Here is an 18401-nt window from a genome sequence, read left to right as displayed (position 1 = left end):
CGAGCTGCTGCTGACGGTGTGTGTGTGTGTGCAGCGCTCGAGCTGCTGCTGACGGTGTGTGTGTGTGTGTGTGTGTGTGTGTGTGTGCAGGCGTGTGCAGCGCTTGAGCTGCTGCTGACGGTGTGTGTGTGTGTGTGTGTGTGTGTGTGCAGGCGTGTGCAGCGCTCGAGCTGCTGCTGACGGTGTGTGTGTGTGTGTGTGTGTGTGTGTGCAGGTGTGTGCAGCGCTCGAGCTGCTGCTGACGGTGTGTGTGTGTGTGTGTGCAGGCGTGTGCAGCGCTCGAGCTGCTGCTGACGGTGTGTGTGTGTGTGTGTGTGTGTGTGTGTGCGTGCAGGTGTGTGCAGCGCTCGAGCTGCTGCTGACGGTGTGTGTGTGTGTGTGTGTGTGTGTGTGTGCAGGCGTGTGCAGCGCTCGAGCTGCTGCTGACTGTGTGTGTGTGTGTGTGTGTGTGTGTGTGTGCAGGCGTGTGCAGCGCTTGAGCTGCTGCTGACGGTGTGTGTGTGTGTGTGTGTGTGTGTTCAGGCGTGTGCAGCGCTCGAGCTGCTGCTGACGGTGTGTGTGTGTGTGTGTGTGTGTGTGTGCAGGCGTGTGCAGCGCTCGAGCTGCTGCTGACTGTGTGTGTGTGTGTGTGTGTGTGTGTGTGTGCAGGCGTGTGCAGCGCTTGAGCTGCTGCTGACGGTGTGTGTGTGTGTGTGTGTGTGTGTTCAGGCGTGTGCAGCGCTCCGAGGGCGAGGTGCCGGACTCCATGTCGGGCGGTTGCGGCTCCTGTGTGGACGGAGTCCTGTACGTGTTCGGAGGACACCAGGCCAGAGGAAACACCGACACAGTGAGGCTCTATGATGTCACGGACACTGTAACGATCTCTGCACTGGTGTGTGTGTGTGTGTGTGTGTCTGAAGCTCCAGATGTTGGTGTTTCTCAGGTTTACCGTCTGCCGCTGCGAACGCCTGCGCTCCGCTGGGAGAAGATGAGTCTGACGGGTCTGGCTCCGACCTGTAAAGACAAGCTGGGCTGCTGGGTCACCAGGAACAGGTGTGTGTTCACCGGCGAGGTCACACACACTAGCTGATGTCACCGGCGAGGTCACACACACTAGCTGATGTCACCGGCGAGGTCACACACACTAGCTGATGTCACCGGCGAGGTCACACACACTAGCTGATGTCACCGGCGAGGTCACACACACTAGCTGATGTCACCGGCGAGGTCACACACACTAGCTGATGTCACCGGCGAGGTCACACACACTAGCTGATGTCACCGGCGAGGTCACACACACTAGCTGATGTCACCGGCGAGGTCACACACACTAGCTGATGTCATCGGCGAGGTCACACACACTAGCTGATGTCATCGGCGAGGTCACACACACTAGCTGATGTCACCAACGAGGTCACACACACTAGCTGATGTCATCGGTGAGGTCACACACACTAGCTGATGTCACCGGCGAGGTCACACACACTAGCTGATGTCACCGGCGAGGTCACACACACTAGCTGATGTCACCGGCGAGGTCACACACACTAGCTGATGTCACCGGCGAGGTCACACACACTAGCTGATGTCACCGGCGAGGTCACACACACTAGCTGATGTCACCGGCGAGGTCACACACACTAGCTGATGTCACCGGCGAGGTCACACACACTAGCTGATGTCACCGGCGAGGTCACACACACTAGCTGATGTCACCGGCGAGGTCACACACACTAGCTGATGTCACCGGCGAGGTCACACACACTAGCTGATGTCATCGGCGAGGTCACACACACTAGCTGATGTCATCGGCGAGGTCACACACACTAGCTGATGTCATCGGCGAGGTCACACACACTAGCTGATGTCACCGGCGAGGTCACACACACTAGCTGATGTCACCGGCGAGGTCACACACACTAGCTGATGTCACCGGCGAGGTCACACACACTAGCTGATGTCATCGGCGAGGTCACACACACTAGCTGATGTCATCGGCGAGGTCACACACACTAGCTGATGTCACCGGCGAGGTCACACACACTAGCTGATGTCACCGGCGAGGTCACACACACTAGCTGATGTCACCGGCGAGGTCACACACACTAGCTGATGTCATCGGCGAGGTCACACACACTAGCTGATGTCACCGGCGAGGTCACACACACTAGCTGATGTCATCGGCGAGGTCACACACACTAGCTGATGTCACCGGCGAGGTCACACACACTAGCTGATGTCACCGGCGAGGTCACACACACTAGCTGATGTCACCGGCGAGGTCACACACACTAGCTGATGTCATCGGCGAGGTCACACACACTAGCTGATGTCATCGGCGAGGTCACACACACTAGCTGATGTCACCGGCGAGGTCACACACACTAGCTGATGTCACCGGCGAGGTCACACACACTAGCTGATGTCATCGGCGAGGTCACACACACTAGCTGATGTCATCGGCGAGGTCACACACACTAGCTGATGTCACCGGCGAGGTCACACACACTAGCTGATGTCATCGGCGAGGTCACACACACTAGCTGATGTCATCGGCGAGGTCACACACACTAGCTGATGTCATCGGCGAGGTCACACACACTTCCTGTGCTCTGTCTCCACAGGCTGGTGTATTTCGGAGGCTACGGCTACACCGCACCGCCCGGTCACAGAGGAACGTTTGAGCTCGATGAGAACTCGCTGATGGTGAGTCCGTGTTCATCAGCAGGCGTCGTGTGTGTGTGTGTGTGTGTGTGTGTGTGTGTGTGTGTGTGTGTGAGACTCAAATGTGCTGTTTTTCAGGGGAACCAAACAGGACGAGGCTGGAACAATCACATACACATCCTGGATCTGGAGACGTCCTCGTGGAGTCAGCCAATCACGAAGGTGCTAAAGCTGAGCTTGATCTAATGTGGTGTTGCAGCAGGATCTGTGTGACGAGCTCCAACACTGTGTGTGTGTGTGTGTGTGTGTGTGTGTGTGTGTGTGTGTGTGTGTGTGTGTGTGTACAGGGAAACACTCCGACGCCCCGGGCCGCTCACGCCTGCGCCACCATCGGAAACAGGGGCTTCGTCTTCGGAGGCCGTTACATGGTGTGTGAGTGAGGTTAGGAGTAATGGCGCTTTTCCGCTGCGTGGTTCGGCTCGGTTCGGCTCGACTCGACTCGGCGCGGAACGGTTCGGTTTGGCTCGACTCGACTCGCCGAGGAACGGTTCGGTTCGGCTCGACTCGACTCGGCGAGGAACGGTTCGGCTCGACTCGGCGCGGAACGGTTCGGTTCGGCTCGACTCGGCGAGGAACGGTTCGGTTCGGCTCGACTCGGCGAGGAACGGTTCGGTTCGGCTCGACTCGGCGAGGAACGGTTCGGTTCGGCTCGACTCGGCGAGGAACGGTTCGGTTCGGCTCGACTCGGCGAGGAACGGTTCGGTTCGGCTCGACTCGGCGCGGAACGGTTCGGCTCGACTCGACTCGCTCGGCGCGGAACGGTTCGGTTTGGCTCGACTCGGCGAGGAACGGTTCGGTTTGGCTCGACTCGACTCGGCGCGGAACGGTTCGGTTTGGCTCGACTCGACTCGGCGCGGAACGGTTCGGTTTGGCTCGACTCGACTCGGCGCGGAACGGTTCGGTTTGGCTCGACTCGACTCGGCGCGGAACGGTTCGGTTTGGCTCGACTCGACTCGGCGCGGAACGGTTCGGTTTGGCTCGACTCGACTCGGCGCGGAACGGTTCGGTTTGGCTCGACTCGACTCGGCGCGGAACGGTTCGGTTTGGCTCGACTCGACTCGGCGCGGAACGGTTCGGTTTGGCTCGACTCGGCGAGGAACGGTTCGGTTTGGCTCGACTCGACTCGGCGCGGAACGGTTCGGTTTGGCTCGACTCGACTCGGCGCGGAACGGTTCGGCTCGCTTCGCTTTAGCTCGGTTGCTTTTCCACTGCAGTCGTACCGCTTCAAAGTGTGTGGGACTGATCGTTAACAGCTGTAGGTCCGGCGGCACCCAACGAGAGGAACGTCTGCACCTCGTCCACGGACCACGATTCTGCCATTTCTTGTTTGATTTTTTTGTACCTTTTTTTGTGTCAAGTAAAAACTCTAAACACAGGGGCTACCGCGCTGGCTGTTGTCTGTCTATTTAAATCTAGCGGGTTTAGTGTCTCGTGTCGCAAATACAATGACGCTGAAGTGACGATTCTGTCTGACCAATCAGTGATCTGCAGTGTTTTCACGTCACATTATAGTTTCGGTACGGTACGCTTGGAACCTCAACAGAGGCGGTACCATTTAAAGCGAGCCGAAGCGAGCCGTACCGTGCAGTGGAAAAGTGTTAGTGTGTGTGTGTGTGTGTGATGGGTAGGGTTCGGGTTAGTGTGTGTGTGTGTGTGTGATGGGTAGGGTTCGGGTTAGTGTGTGTGTGTGTGTGTGTGATGGGTAGGGTTCGGGTTAGTGTGTGTGTGTGTGTGTGTGATGGGTAGGGTTCGGGTTAGTGTGTGTGTGATGGGTAGGGTTCGGGTTAGTGTGTGTGTGTGTGATGGGTAGGGTTCGGGTTTGTGTGTGTGTGTGTGTGATGGGTAGGGTTCGGGTTAGTGTGTGTGTGTGATGGGTAGGGTTTGTGTGTGTGTGTGTGTGTGTGTGATGGGTAGGGTTCGGGTTAGTGTGTGTGTGTGTGTCATGGGTAGGGTTCGGGTTTGTGTGTGTGTGTGTGTGTGTGTGATGGGTAGGGTTCGGGTTAGTGTGTGTGTGTGATGGGTAGGGTTCGGGTTTGTGTGTGTGTGTGTGTGATGGGTAGGGTTCGGGTTAGTGTGTGTGTGATGGGTAGGGTTCGGGTTAGTGTGTGTGTGTGTGTGATGGGTAGGGTTCGGGTTTGTGTGTGTGTGTGTGATGGGTAGGGTTCGGGTTAGTGTGTGTGTGTGATGGGTAGGGTTCGGGTTTGTGTGTGTGTGTGTGTGTGTGATGGGTAGGGTTCGGGTTAGTGTGTGTGTGATGGGTAGGGTTCGGGTTAGTGTGTGTGTGATGGGTAGGGTTCGGGTTAGTGTGTGTGATGGGTAGGGTTCGGGTTTGTGTGTGTGTGTGATGGGTAGGGTTCGGGTTAGTGTGTGTGTGTGATGGGTAGGGTTCGGGTTTGTGTGTGTGTGTGTGTGTGTGTGTGATGGGTAGGGTTCGGGTTAGTGTGTGTGTGATGGGTAGGGTTCGGGTTTGTGTGTGTGTGTGTGTGTGATGGGTAGGGTTCGGGTTAGTGTGTGTGTGTGTGTGTGATGGGTAGGGTTCGGGTTAGTGTGTGTGTGTGACGGGTAGGGTTCGGGTTTGTGTGTGTGTGTGATGGGTAGGGTTCGGGTTAGTGTGTGTGTGATGGGTAGGGTTCGGGTTTGTGTGTGTGTGTGTGTGTGATGGGTAGGGTTCGGGTTAGTGTGTGTGTGTGTGTGTGATGGATAGGGTTCGGGTTAGTGTGTGTGTGTGACGGGTAGGGTTCGGGTTAGTGTGTGTGTGTGTGATGGGTAGGGTTCGGGTTTGTGTGTGTGTGTGTGTGTGTGTGTGATGGGTAGGGTTCGGGTTAGTGTGTGTGTGATGGGTAGGGTTCGGGTTTGTGTGTGTGTGTGTGTGTGATGGGTAGGGTTCGGGTTAGTGTGTGTGTGTGTGTGTGATGGGTAGGGTTCGGGTTTGTGTGTGTGTGTGTGTGTGATGGGTAGGGTTCGGGTTAGTGTGTGTGTGTGACGGGTAGGGTTCGGGTGTGTGTGTGTGTGTGTGTGTGAATCACCTCTACTAGCGTTCCTGTGATGATTAGCATTGGTTAGCATGCTCTGACGCTCATGTTTGGCTCCACAGGAGCAGCGCCTGAACGACCTGCACTGCCTCGATCTGGACTCGTGGGAATGGCGTGAGATGTGCGTTCAGTGAGTGTGACCGCTGAGATCTGTGACGAGCTCGCACTAAAGCGTGTGTGTTTCAGGTGTGTTCCTCAACACGGCCCCGTCGGCCGGTCCTGGCACTCGCTCACCCCAGTGTCAGCTGACCATCTGTTCCTGTTCGGCGGATTCACCACCGACCGAGAGACGCTGAGTGAGGGAATCAGTGTGTGTGTGTGTGTGTGTGTGTGTGACAGCTTCATCTGTGTGTGTGTGTGTGTGTGTGTGTGACAGCACAGCTTCATCAGTGTGTGTGTGTGTGTGACAGCACAGCTTCATCAGTGTGTGTGTGTGTGTGTGTGTGTGTGTGTGTGTGTGACAGCTTCATCAGTGTGTGTGTGTGTGTGTGTGTGTGTGTGACAGCTTCATCAGTGTGTGTGTGTGTGTGTGTGTGTGTGTGTGAGACAGCACAGCTTCATCAGTGTGTGTGTGTGTGTGTGAGACAGCACAGCTTCATCAGTGTGTGTGTGTGTGTGTGAGACAGCACAGCTTCATCAGTGTGTGTGTGTGTGTGTGACAGCTTCATCAGTGTGTGTGTGTGTGTGTGTGTGTGTGTGACAGCTTCATCTGTGTGTGTGTGTGTGTGTGTGACAGCTTCATCAGTGTGTGTGTGTGTGAGACAGCACAGCTTCATCAGTGTGTGTGTGTGTGTGTGTGACAGCACAGCTTCATCAGTGTGTGTGTGTGTGTGTGTGTGACAGCACAGCTTCATCAGTGTGTGTGTGTGTGTGTGTGACAGCTTCATCTGTGTGTGTGTGTGTGTGTGTGACAGCTTCATCAGTGTGTGTGTGTGTGTGTGTGTGTGTGTGTGTGACAGCACAGCTTCATCAGTGTGTGACAGCACAGCTTCATCAGTGTGTGTGTGTGTGTGTGTGTGTGTGTGACAGCACAGCTTCATCAGTGTGTGTGTGTGTGTGTGTGTGTGTGTGTGTGTGTGACAGCACAGCTTCATCAGTGTGTGTGTGTGTGTGACAGCACAGCTTCATCAGTGTGTGTGTGTGTGTGTGTGTGTGTGTGTGTGACAGCACAGCTTCATCAGTGTGTGTGTGTGTGTGTGTGTGACAGCACAGCTTCATCAGTGTGTGTGTGTGTGTGTGTGTGACAGCACAGCTTCATCAGTGTGTGTGTGTGTGTGACAGCACAGCTTCATCAGTGTGTGTGTGTGTGTGTGTGACAGCACAGCTTCATCAGTGTGTGTGTGTGTGTGTGACAGCACAGCTTCATCAGTGTGTGTGTGTGTGTGTGACAGCACAGCTTCATCAGTGTGTGTGTGTGTGTGTGTGTGTGTGACAGCACAGCTTCATCAGTGTGTGTGTGTGACAGCACAGCTTCATCAGTGTGTGTGTGTGTGTGTGTGACAGCTTCATCTGTGTGTGTGTGTGTGTGTGTGTGTGTGTGACAGCTTCATCAGTGTGTGTGTGTGTGTGTGTGACAGCTTCATCAGTGTGTGTGTGTGTGTGTGTGACAGCTTCATCTGTGTGTCTGTGTGTGTGAGACAGCACAGCTTCATCAGTGTGTGTGTGTGTGTGAGACAGCACAGCTTCATCAGTGTGTGTGTGTGTGTGTGTGTGTGACAGCTTCATCTGTGTGTGTGTGTGTGTGTGTGTGACAGCTTCATCAGTGTGTGTGTGTGTGTGTGACAGCTTCATCTGTGTGTGACAGCTTCATCTGTGTGTGTGTGTGTGTGACAGCTTCATCTGTGTGTGTGTGTGTGTGTGTGAGACAGCTTCATCAGTGTATGTGTGTGTGTGTGTGACAGCTTCATCAGTGTGTGTGTGTGTGTGTGTGTGTGTGTGTGTGTGTGTGTGACAGCTTCATCAGTGTGTGTGTGTGTGTGTGTGACAGCACAGCTTCATCGGTGTGTGTGTGTGTATTTGAGACAGCTTTATCAGTGTGTGTGTGTGTGTGTGTGTGTGTGTGTGTGTGTGTGTGTGTGTGTGTGTGTGTGAGACAGCACAGCTTCATCAGTGTGTTTGACAGCTTCATCAGTGTGTGTGTGTGACAGCACAGCTTCATCGGTGTTTGTGTGTGTGTATGTGAGACAGCTTCATCGGTGTGTGTGTGTGACAGCACAGCTTCATCAGTGTGTGTGTGTGAGACAGGTTCATCAGTGTGTGTGTGTGTGTGTGTGTGCAGGCGACGGCTGGCTGTACTGCGTGCGGACGAACGAGTGGAGGCCGTTTGATCACGAACACACACAGCGGCCCAGGTGAGCATCCTCGTCTCGGTCACTGATGATCTCGATGTGTGTGTCGTTCCTCCGGTCACGTGTGTGTTCTCTGCAGACTGTGGCACACGGCGTGTTTAGGCGCTGACGGCGAAGTGTTTGTGTTTGGAGGATGTGCAAATAATCTGCTCTCTCATCAACAAGCGGTGAGCAACATATCTATATTTACTCCCTTATAACGAGCTAATGCAGTGTGAGCTAACTCTGGGGGTCAGTGTGGGGTAACTCTGGGGGTCAGTGTGGGGTAACTCTGGGGGTCAGTGTGGGGTAACTCTGGGGGTCAGTGTGGGGTAACTCTGGGGGTCAGTGTGGGGTAACTCTGGGGGTCAGTGTGGGCTAACTCTGGGGGTCAGTGTGGGGTAACTCTGGGGGTCAGTGTGGGGTAACTCTGGGGGGTCAGTGTCAGTGTGAGTGTGAGCTAACTCTGGGGGTCAGTGTGAGGTCAGTGTGAGCTAACTCTGGGGGTCAGTGTGAGGTAACTCTGGGGGTCAGTGTGAGGTAACTCTGGGGGTCAGTGTGGGGTAACTCTGGGGGTCAGTGTCAGTGTGAGTGTGTGGTAACTCTGGGGGTCAGTGTGGGGTAACTCTGGGGGTCAGTGTGAGTGTGTGGTAACTCTGGGGGTCAGTGTCACTGTGAGTGTGGGGTAACTCTGGGGGTCAGTGTGGGGTAACTCTGGGGGTCAGTGTCAGTGTGAGTGTGGGGTCAGTGTGAGGTCAGTGTGAGCTAACTCTGGGGGTCAGTGTGAGCTAACTCTGGGGGTCAGTGTGGGGTAACTCCTGGGGTCAGTGTGAGGTAACTCTGGGGGTCAGTGTGAGCTTACTCTGGGGGTCAGTGTGAGCTAACTCTGGGGGTCAGTGTGAGCTAACTCTGGGGGTCAGTGTGGGGTAACTCCTGGGGTCAGTGTGAGCTAACTCTGGGGGTCAGTGTCAGTGTGAGTGTGTGGTAACTCTGGGGGTCAGTGTGAGCTAACTCTGGGGGTCGGTGTGAGCTAACTCTGGGGGTCAGTGTGGGATAACTCCTGGGGTCAGTGTGAGCTAACTCTGGGGGTCAGTGTGAGCTAACTCTGGGGGTCAGTGTGGGGTAACTCTGGGGGTCAGTGTGGGGTAACTCCTGGGGTCAGTGTGAGGTAACTCTGGGGGTCAGTGTGAGGTCAGTGTGAGCTTACTCTGGGGGTCAGTGTGAGCTAACTCTGGGGGTCAGTGTGAGCTAACTCTGGGGGTCAGTGTGAGCTAACTCTGGGGGTCAGTGTGAGGTCAGTGTGAGCTAACTCTGGGGGTCAGTGTGAGCTAACTCTGGGGGTCAGTGTGAGCTAACTCTGGGGGTCAGTGTGAGGTCAGTGTGAGCTAACTCTGGGGGTCAGTGTGAGGTCAGTGTGAGCTAACTCTGGGGGTCAGTGTGAGGTCAGTGTGAGCTAACTCTGGGGGTCAGTGTGGGGTAACTCTGGGGGTCAGTGTGAGCTAACTCTGGGGGTCAGTGTGAGCTAACTCTGGGGGTCAGTGTGAGCTAACTCTGGGGGTCAGTGTGGGGTAACTCTGGGGGTCAGTGTGGGGTAACTCTGGGGGTCAGTGTGAGCTAACTCTGGGGGTCAGTGTGAGGTCAGTGTGAGCTAACTCTGGGGGTCAGTGTGGGGTAACTCTGGGGGTCAGTGTGAGGTCAGTGTGAGGTAACTCTGGGGTTAGACTTCAGCAAGCGGGGTCGGTTCTGTTCGGCTGTTCGCTCGTCACTCTCAGCTGTTGGTCAAACTCTGGACTGAACCCGAGCAGACGGAGCGTGTATAGCGAGCGGAACCGGATCTGAACCGGGCCGGGTTTCGTCAGCTCTCTCTCTTCATGCAACACAGAGCTAGTGAGGAGAAAACAGTCGTTCACCTGTAGCTCAGAGAACAGGAACACTAGACCGTCTCAGTGGAGAACCGTTCAGATAGAGGACGAGTTGCTCAATCCTACTGTTGTTTTTACTCTCAATCTCGAGTCTAAATGCACTCGTTTCTTCTTTCATCTGTACAGGCTCACAGCAGCGAATTACTGGTGTTCACGGTCCAGCCCAAATCTCTGGTCAGGTGAGGGTACTCCACAGCGTCAAGTGTGTGTGTGTGTGTCCTCAGGCTCTGTTGATCGTGTGTGTGTGTGTGTGTGTCCTCAGGCTGTGTTGATCGTGTGTGTGTGTGTGTGTGTGTCCTCAGGCTGTGTTGATCGTGTGTGTGTGTGTGTGTGTGTGTGTGTCCTCAGGCTCTGTCGATCGTGTGTGTGTGTGTGTGTGTGTCCTCAGGCTGTGTTGATCGTGTGTGTGTGTGTCCTCAGGCTGTGTTGATCGTGTCTGTTGATCGTGTGTGTGTCCTCAGGCTGTGTTGATCGTGTGTGTGTATGTGTATCCTCAGGCTCTGTTGATCGTGTGTGTGTGTGTGTCCTCAGGCTGTGTTCAGACGTGGCCGTCCGGCACCAGAAGCATCTTCAGCACTCGTGGGACGTCCTGCCCAAAGCCCTCCTCCAGCAGCTGCAGCAGAGGATCATGGGACACTCCTAGAAGACCATCACACCATCGCCAGAGACTCGTGTAGCAGAAGAGTGGTTTATTCCGCCGGACAACACAAAAACCATGCCTGAATTAATTTCAACTTTTTCAAATAGATTTATTACCAGCGCATCTCCATTAAACTCGTCACACCAAACGCGGATCGAGCTCTTTATTGCTCCTCACAATTTAGAACAAAATTTCCCGATTGCAAGCATACAATCAACACTCTGTGTAGAAAACACTAACATTTGAGGAATGAACTGAGATCTGTTTTCCAAACCTTAGATTCACACATTTACTGAAACTAGACCATATCATTCCCACAACTCATCATGATCCTAGTCCAGATGTTCTGATTTGTACAACAAGCCAAAATGTTGTTTTTGATTTTTCCAATGTGGAAAATAAATGAAGTCGTGTTCACATTTATACTGTAATTCTGATTGATTTATTATTAAATGCAACGAGTTGAGGGGAAATGATTTGCTTTTAAAACACAAAGCTTCGGTTGTTCTCGGTCATAAAACATGTGAATCTTCAGTCTTTGATGAGGCGACTCAAAGCATGATGGGATGCGCTCAGGAATCTCCCACTTCACTTCTTCTTCGCTGCTAAGAGGTTCGGCGCCGACACCTTCACTTTCCCAGGCATGTTTCTGGACAAATCCGTGTCCTGTAAAACAGCAGCGTCACATGACTGATCCCGGCCAATCATCAGAGGCACAAACTCCAGCTTCAAATACCTTGACACTCCGGAACAAGTCCTTCTCTCGAGCGCTGGCATCTTTCCCTCGCATGAAGCTCAGCACGGCCGTACGGGCAGCTGCGCGCACACACACACACACACACACACACGTTACGTCACATTCACACACACTTACACCATTATCGTTTTGCATAAAGCCAATTTTTACCTTTGCCCTTTTTCTGAGTCCCTGGCGTTAGTTTCACTTTGTACCTGAAGTCAAAACAGGGCAGATTGTTGATTAGGCTCTGATGATGTTGTGAGTGTGTGTTAACATCTGATGATGTTGTGAGTGTGTTAACATCTGATGTTGTGAGTGTGTGTTAACATCTGATGATGTTGTGAGTGTGTGTTAACATCTGATGATGTTGTGAGTGTGTGTTAACATCTGATGTTGTGAGTGTGTGTTAACATCTGATGATGTTGTGAGTGTGTGTCAACATCTGATGATGTTGTGAGTGTGTTAACATCTGATGTTGTGAGTGTGTGTTAACATCTGATGATGTTGTGAGTGTGTGTTAACATCTGATGATGTTGTGAGTGTGTGTTAACATCTGATGTTGTGAGTGTGTGTTAACATCTGATGTTGTGAGTGTGTGTTAACATCTGATGTTGTGAGTGTGTGTTAACATCTGATGTTGTGAGTGTGTGTTAACATCTGATGTTGTGAGTGTGTTAACATCTGATGTTGTGAGTGTGTGTTAACATCTGATGTTGTGAGTGTGTTAACATCTGATGTTGTGAGTGTGTGTTAACATCTGATGTTGTGAGTGTGTTAACATCTGATGATGTGAGTGTGTGTTAACATCTGATGTTGTGAGTGTGTGTTAACATCTGATGATGTGAGTGTGTGTTAACATCTGATGTTGTGAGTGTGTGTTAACATCTGATGTTGTGAGTGTGTGTTAACATCTGATGTTGTGAGTGTGTGTTAACATCTGATGTTGTGAGTGTGTGTTAACATCTGATGTTGTGAGTGTGTTAACATCTGATGTTGTGAGTGTGTGTTAACATCTGATGTTGTGAGTGTGTTAACATCTGATGTTGTGAGTGTGTGTTAACATCTGATGTTGTGAGTGTGTTAACATCTGATGATGTGAGTGTGTGTTAACATCTGATGTTGTGAGTGTGTGTTAACATCTGATGATGTGAGTGTGTGTTAACATCTGATGATGTTGTGAGTGTGTGTTAACATCTGATGTTGTGAGTGTGTGTTAACATCTGATGTTGTGAGTGTGTGTTAACATCTGATGTTGTGAGTGTGTGTTAACATCTGATGTTGTGAGTGTGTGTTAACATCTGATGATGTTGTGAGTGTGTGTTAACATCTGATGTTGTGAGTGTGTGTTAACATCTGATGATGTTGTGAGTGTGTGTTAACATCTGATGATGTTGTGAGTGTGTGTTAACATCTGATGATGTTGTGAGTGTGTGTTAACATCTGATGTTGTGAGTGTGTTAACATTTGATGATGTGAGTGTGTGTCAACATCTGATGTTGTGAGTGTGTGTCAACATCTGATGTTGTGAGTGTGTTAACATCTGATGATGTTGTGAGTGTGTTAACATCTGATGATGTTGTGAGTGTGTGTTAACATCTGATGATGTTGTGAGTGTGTGTCAACATCTGATGATGTGAGTGTGTGTCAACATCTGATGTTGTGAGTGTGTGTCAACATCTGATGTTGTGAGTGTGTGTTAACATCTGATGTTGTGAGTGTGTGTTAACATCTGATGTTGTGAGTGTGTTAACATCTGATGATGTTGTGAGTGTGTGTTAACATCTGATGATGTTGTGAGTGTGTGTTAACATCTGATGTTGTGAGTGTGTGTCAACATCTGATGATGTGAGTGTGTGTCAACATCTGATGTTGTGAGTGTGTGTCAACATCTGATGTTGTGAGTGTGTGTCAACATCTGATGTTGTGAGTGTGTGTTAACATCTGATGATGTGAGTGTGTGTCAACATCTGATGTTGTGAGTGTGTTAACATCTGATGATGTTGTGAGTGTGTGTTAACATCTGATGATGTTGTGAGTGTGTGTTAACATCTGATGTTGTGAGTGTGTTAACATCTGATGATGTTGTGAGTGTGTGTCAACATCTGATGATGTGAGTGTGTGTCAACATCTGATGTTGTGAGTGTGTGTTAACATCTGATGTTGTGAGTGTGTGTCAACATCTGATGATGTGAGTGTGTGTCAACATCTGATGTTGTGAGTGTGTGTTAACATCTGATGTTGTGAGTGTGTTAACATCTGATGATGTTGTGAGTGTGTGTCAACATCTGATGTTGTGAGTGTGTGTTAACATCTGATGTTGTGAGTGTGTGTCAACATCTGATGATGTGAGTGTGTGTCAACATCTGATGTTGTGAGTGTGTGTTAACATCTGATGTTGTGAGTGTGTGTCAACATCTGATGATGTTGTGAGTGTGTGTCAACATCTGATGTTGTGAGTGTGTGTTAACATCTGATGTTGTGAGTGTGTGTTAACATCTGATGATGTTGTGAGTGTGTGTCAACATCTGATGTTGTGAGTGTGTGTTAACATCTGATGTTGTGAGTGTGTGTCAACATCTGATGATGTGAGTGTGTGTTAACATCTGATGTTGTGAGTGTGTGTTAACATCTGATGATGTTGTGAGTGTGTGTTAACATCTGATGTTGTGAGTGTGTGTTAACATCTGATGATGTTGTGAGTGTGTGTCAACATCTGATGATGTGAGTGTGTTAACATCTGATGTTGTGAGTGTGTGTTAACATCTGATGATGTTGTGAGTGTGTGTCAACATCTGATGTTGTGAGTGTGTGTCAACATCTGATGTTGTGAGTGTGTGTTAACATCTGATGTTGTGAGTGTGTTAACATCTGATGATGTTGTGAGTGTGTGTCAACATCTGATGTTGTGAGTGTGTGTCAACATCTGATGTTGTGAGTGTGTGTCAACATCTGATGATGTTGTGAGTGTGTGTCAACATCTGATGATGTGAGTGTGTGTTAACATCTGATGTTGTGAGTGTGTGTTAACATCTGATGATGTGAGTGCGTGTCAACATCTGATGTTGTGAGTGTGTGTTAACATCTGATGATGTTGTGAGTGTGTGTCAACATCTGATGATGTGAGTGTGTGTCAACATCTGATGTTGTGAGTGTGTGTTAACATCTGATGATGTTGTGAGTGTGTGTCAACATCTGATGATGTGAGTGTGTGTCAACATCTGATGTTGTGAGTGTGTGTCAACATCTGATGATGTTGTGAGTGTGTCAACATCTGATGATGTGAGTGTGTGTCAACATCTGATGATGTGAGTGTGTGTCAACATCTGATGTTGTGAGTGTGTGTTAACATCTGATGATGTTGTGAGTGTGTGTCAACATCTGATGATGTGAGTGTGTGTCAACATCTGATGTTGTGAGTGTGTGTCAACATCTGATGTTGTGAGTGTGTGTTAACATCTGATGATGTTGTGAGTGTGTGTCAACATCTGATGATGTGAGTGTGTGTCAACATCTGATGTTGTGAGTGTGTGTCAACATCTGATGTTGTGAGTGTGTGTTAACATCTGATGATGTTGTGAGTGTGTGTCAACATCTGATGATGTGAGTGTGTGTCAACATCTGATGTTGTGAGTGTGTGTCAACATCTGATGTTGTGAGTGTGTGTCAACATCTGATGTTGTGAGTGTGTGTTAACATCTGATGATGTGAGTGTGTGTCAACATCTGATGTTGTGAGTGTGTTAACATCTGATGATGTTGTGAGTGTGTGTTAACATCTGATGATGTTGTGAGTGTGTGTTAACATCTGATGTTGTGAGTGTGTTAACATCTGATGATGTTGTGAGTGTGTGTTAACATCTGATGTTGTGAGTGTGTTAACATCTGATGATGTTGTGAGTGTGTGTTAACATCTGATGTTGTGAGTGTGTGTCAACATCTGATGATGTGAGTGTGTGTCAACATCTGATGTTGTGAGTGTGTGTTAACATCTGATGTTGTGAGTGTGTGTCAACATCTGATGATGTGAGTGTGTCAACATCTGATGTTGTGAGTGTGTGTTAACATCTGATGTTGTGAGTGTGTTAACATCTGATGATGTTGTGAGTGTGTGTCAACATCTGATGTTGTGAGTGTGTGTTAACATCTGATGTTGTGAGTGTGTGTCAACATCTGATGATGTGAGTGTGTGTCAACATCTGATGTTGTGAGTGTGTGTTAACATCTGATGTTGTGAGTGTGTGTCAACATCTGATGTTGTGAGTGTGTGTTAACATCTGATGTTGTGAGTGTGTGTCAACATCTGATGTTGTGAGTGTGTGTCAACATCTGATGTTGTGAGTGTGTGTTAACATCTGATGTTGTGAGTGTGTGTCAACATCTGATGATGTGAGTGTGTGTTAACATCTGATGTTGTGAGTGTGTGTTAACATCTGATGATGTTGTGAGTGTGTGTCAACATCTGATGATGTGAGTGTGTTAACATCTGATGTTGTGAGTGTGTGTTAACATCTGATGATGTTGTGAGTGTGTGTCAACATCTGATGTTGTGAGTGTGTGTTAACATCTGATGATGTTGTGAGTGTGTGTCAACATCTGATGATGTGAGTGTGTTAACATCTGATGTTGTGAGTGTGTGTTAACATCTGATGATGTTGTGAGTGTGTGTCAACATCTGATGTTGTGAGTGTGTGTCAACATCTGATGTTGTGAGTGTGTGTTAACATCTGATGATGTTGTGAGTGTGTGTCAACATCTGATGTTGTGAGTGTGTGTCAACATCTGATGTTGTGAGTGTGTGTCAACATCTGATGTTGTGAGTGTGTGTCAACATCTGATGTTGTGAGTGTGTGTCAACATCTGATGTTGTGAGTGTGTTAACATCTGATGTTGTGAGTGTGTTAACATCTGATGATGTTGTGAGTGTGTTAACATCTGATGTTGTGAGTGTGTGTCAACATCTGATGTTGTGAGTGTGTGTTAACATCTGATGTTGTGAGTGTGTGTCAACATCTGATGATGTTGTGAGTGTGTGTCAACATCTGATGTTGTGAGAGTGTGTTAACATCTGATGTTGTGAGTGTGTCAACATCTGATGATGTTGTGAGTGTGTGTCAACATCTGATGATGTTGTGAGTGTGTTAACATCTGATGTTGTGAGTGTGTGTTAACATCTGATGTTGTGAGTGTGTGTTAACATCTGATGATGTGAGTGTGTGTTAACATCTGATGATGTTGTGAGTGTGTTAACATCTGATGTTGTGAGTGTGTGTTAACATCTGATGTTGTGAGTGTGTGTTAACATCTGATGATGTTGTGAGTGTGTGTCAACATCTGATGTTGTGAGTGTGTGTTAACATCTGATGATGTTGTGAGTGTGTGTTAACATCTGATGTTGTGAGTGTGTGTTAACATCTGATGATGTTGTGAGTGTGTGTTAACATCTGATGTTGTGAGTGTGTGTTAACATCTGATGTTGTGAGTGTGTTAACATCTGATGATGTGAGTGTGTGTTAACATCTGATGATGTTGTGAGTGTGTGTTAACATCTGATGTTGTGAGTGTGTGTTAACATCTGATGTTGTGAGTGTGTGTTAACATCTGATGTTGTGAGTGTGTGTTAACATCTGATGATGTTGTGAGTGTGTGTTAACATCTGATGTTGTGAGTGTGTGTTAACATCTGATGTTGTGAGTGTGTGTTAACATCTGATGATGTTGTGAGTGTGTGTTAACATCTGATGTTGTGAGTGTGTGTTAACATCTGATGATGTTGTGAGTGTGTTAACATCTGATGTTGTGAGTGTGTGTTAACATCTGATGTTGTGAGTGTGTGTTAACATCTGATGATGTTGTGAGTGTGTGTTAACATCTGATGTTGTGAGTGTGTGTTAACATCTGATGTTGTGAGTGTGTGTCAACATCTGATGATGTTGTGAGTGTGTGTCAACATCTGATGATGTTGTGAGTGTGTGTCAACATCTGATGATGTTGTGAGTGTGTCAACATCAGATGATGTTGTGAGTGTGTGTCAACATCAGATGATGTTGTGAGTGTGTGTCAACATCTGATGATGTTGTGAGTGTGTGTCAACATCTGATGATGTTGTGAGTGTGTGTCAACATCTGATGTTGTGAGTGTGTGTCAACATCTGATGTTGTGAGTGTGTTAACATCTGATGTTGTGAGTGTGTGTTAACATCTGATGATGTTGTGAGTGTGTGTTAACATCTGATGATGTTGTGAGTGTGTGTTAACATCTGATGATGTTGTGAGTGTGTGTTAACATCTGATGATGTGAGTGTGTGTCAACATCTGATGTTGTGTGTGTGTGTCAACATCTGATGTTGTGAGTGTGCGTCAACATCTGATGATGTTGTGAGTGTGTGTCAACATCTGATGATGTTGTGAGTGTGTGTCAACATCTGATGATGTTGTGAGTGTGTGTCAACATCTGATGTTGTGAGTGTGTTAACATCTGATGTTGTGAGTGTGTGTGTTAACATCTGATGATGTTGTGAGTGTGTGTTAACATCTGATGATGTTGTGAGTGTGTGTTAACATCTGATGATGTGAGTGTGTGTCAACATCTGATGTTGTGTGTGTGTGTCAACATCTGATGTTGTGTGTGTGCGTCAACATCTGATGATGTTGTGAGTGTGTGTCAACATCTGATGATGTTGTGAGTGTGTGTCAACATCTGATGATGTTGTGAGTGTGTGTCAACATCTGATGATGTTGTGAGTGTGTGTCAACATCTGATGATGTTGTGAGTGTGTGTCAACATCTGATGATGTTGTGAGTGTGTGTCAACATCTGATGTTGTGAGTGTGTGTCAACATCTGATGTTGTGAGAGTGTGTTAACATCTGATGATGTTGTGAGTGTGTGTCAACATCTGATGTTGTGAGTGTGTGTCAACATCTGATGTTGTGAGTGTGTGTCAACATCTGATGTTGTGAGTGTGTGTCAACATCTGATGATGTTGTGAGTGTGTGTTAACATCTGATGTTGTGAGTGTGTGTTAACATCTGATGTTGTGAGT

At 48.8% G+C, this 18401-nt stretch overlaps 2 protein-coding genes across 7 annotated transcripts in view; one reads left to right on the top strand and one right to left on the bottom strand.

Annotated features, from left to right (window-relative positions):
* The window catches only part of klhdc2 (kelch domain containing 2), a 13522-nt gene extending 2475 nt beyond the window's left edge, over positions 1–11047 (top strand). For 3 of the 6 annotated variants that reach the window (XM_079632766.1, XM_079632764.1, XM_079632765.1), the window contains exons 4-14: positions 709–826; positions 923–1032; positions 2604–2685; positions 2782–2865; positions 2991–3071; positions 5798–5856; positions 5922–6031; positions 8014–8086; positions 8163–8250; positions 10111–10163; positions 10516–11047. In XM_079632766.1, coding sequence (XP_079488892.1) covers positions 709–826; positions 923–1032; positions 2604–2685; positions 2782–2865; positions 2991–3071; positions 5798–5856; positions 5922–6031; positions 8014–8086; positions 8163–8250; positions 10111–10163; positions 10516–10627 — 970 coding nt within the window. In that variant the 3' untranslated portion in view covers positions 10628–11047. Of the gene's footprint in view, positions 1–708; positions 1033–2603; positions 2686–2781; positions 2866–2990; positions 3072–5797; positions 5857–5921; positions 6032–8013; positions 8087–8162; positions 8251–10110; positions 10164–10515 lie in introns of all 6 variants that reach the window. The other 3 variants (XM_079632763.1, XM_079632761.1, XM_079632762.1) reach the window with 1 other exon arrangement.
* Positions 10709–18401, bottom strand: part of nemf (nuclear export mediator factor) — a 43045-nt gene continuing 35352 nt past the window's right edge. The window contains exons 30-32 of the mRNA XM_079632760.1: positions 11532–11575; positions 11361–11440; positions 10709–11290 (exon numbers count right to left, since the gene is read on the bottom strand). Coding sequence (XP_079488886.1) covers positions 11213–11290; positions 11361–11440; positions 11532–11575 — 202 coding nt within the window. The 3' untranslated portion in view covers positions 10709–11212. The remainder of the gene's footprint in view (positions 11291–11360; positions 11441–11531; positions 11576–18401) is intronic.

The sequence above is a fragment of the Phoxinus phoxinus genome, assembly GCF_949152265.1.
Source record: "Phoxinus phoxinus genome assembly, chromosome: 13".
Lineage (NCBI taxonomy): Eukaryota > Metazoa > Chordata > Actinopteri > Cypriniformes > Leuciscidae > Phoxinus > Phoxinus phoxinus.
Note: the sequence above shows the minus strand (reverse complement) of the source record. Positions and strands in the feature narration are given on the sequence as shown.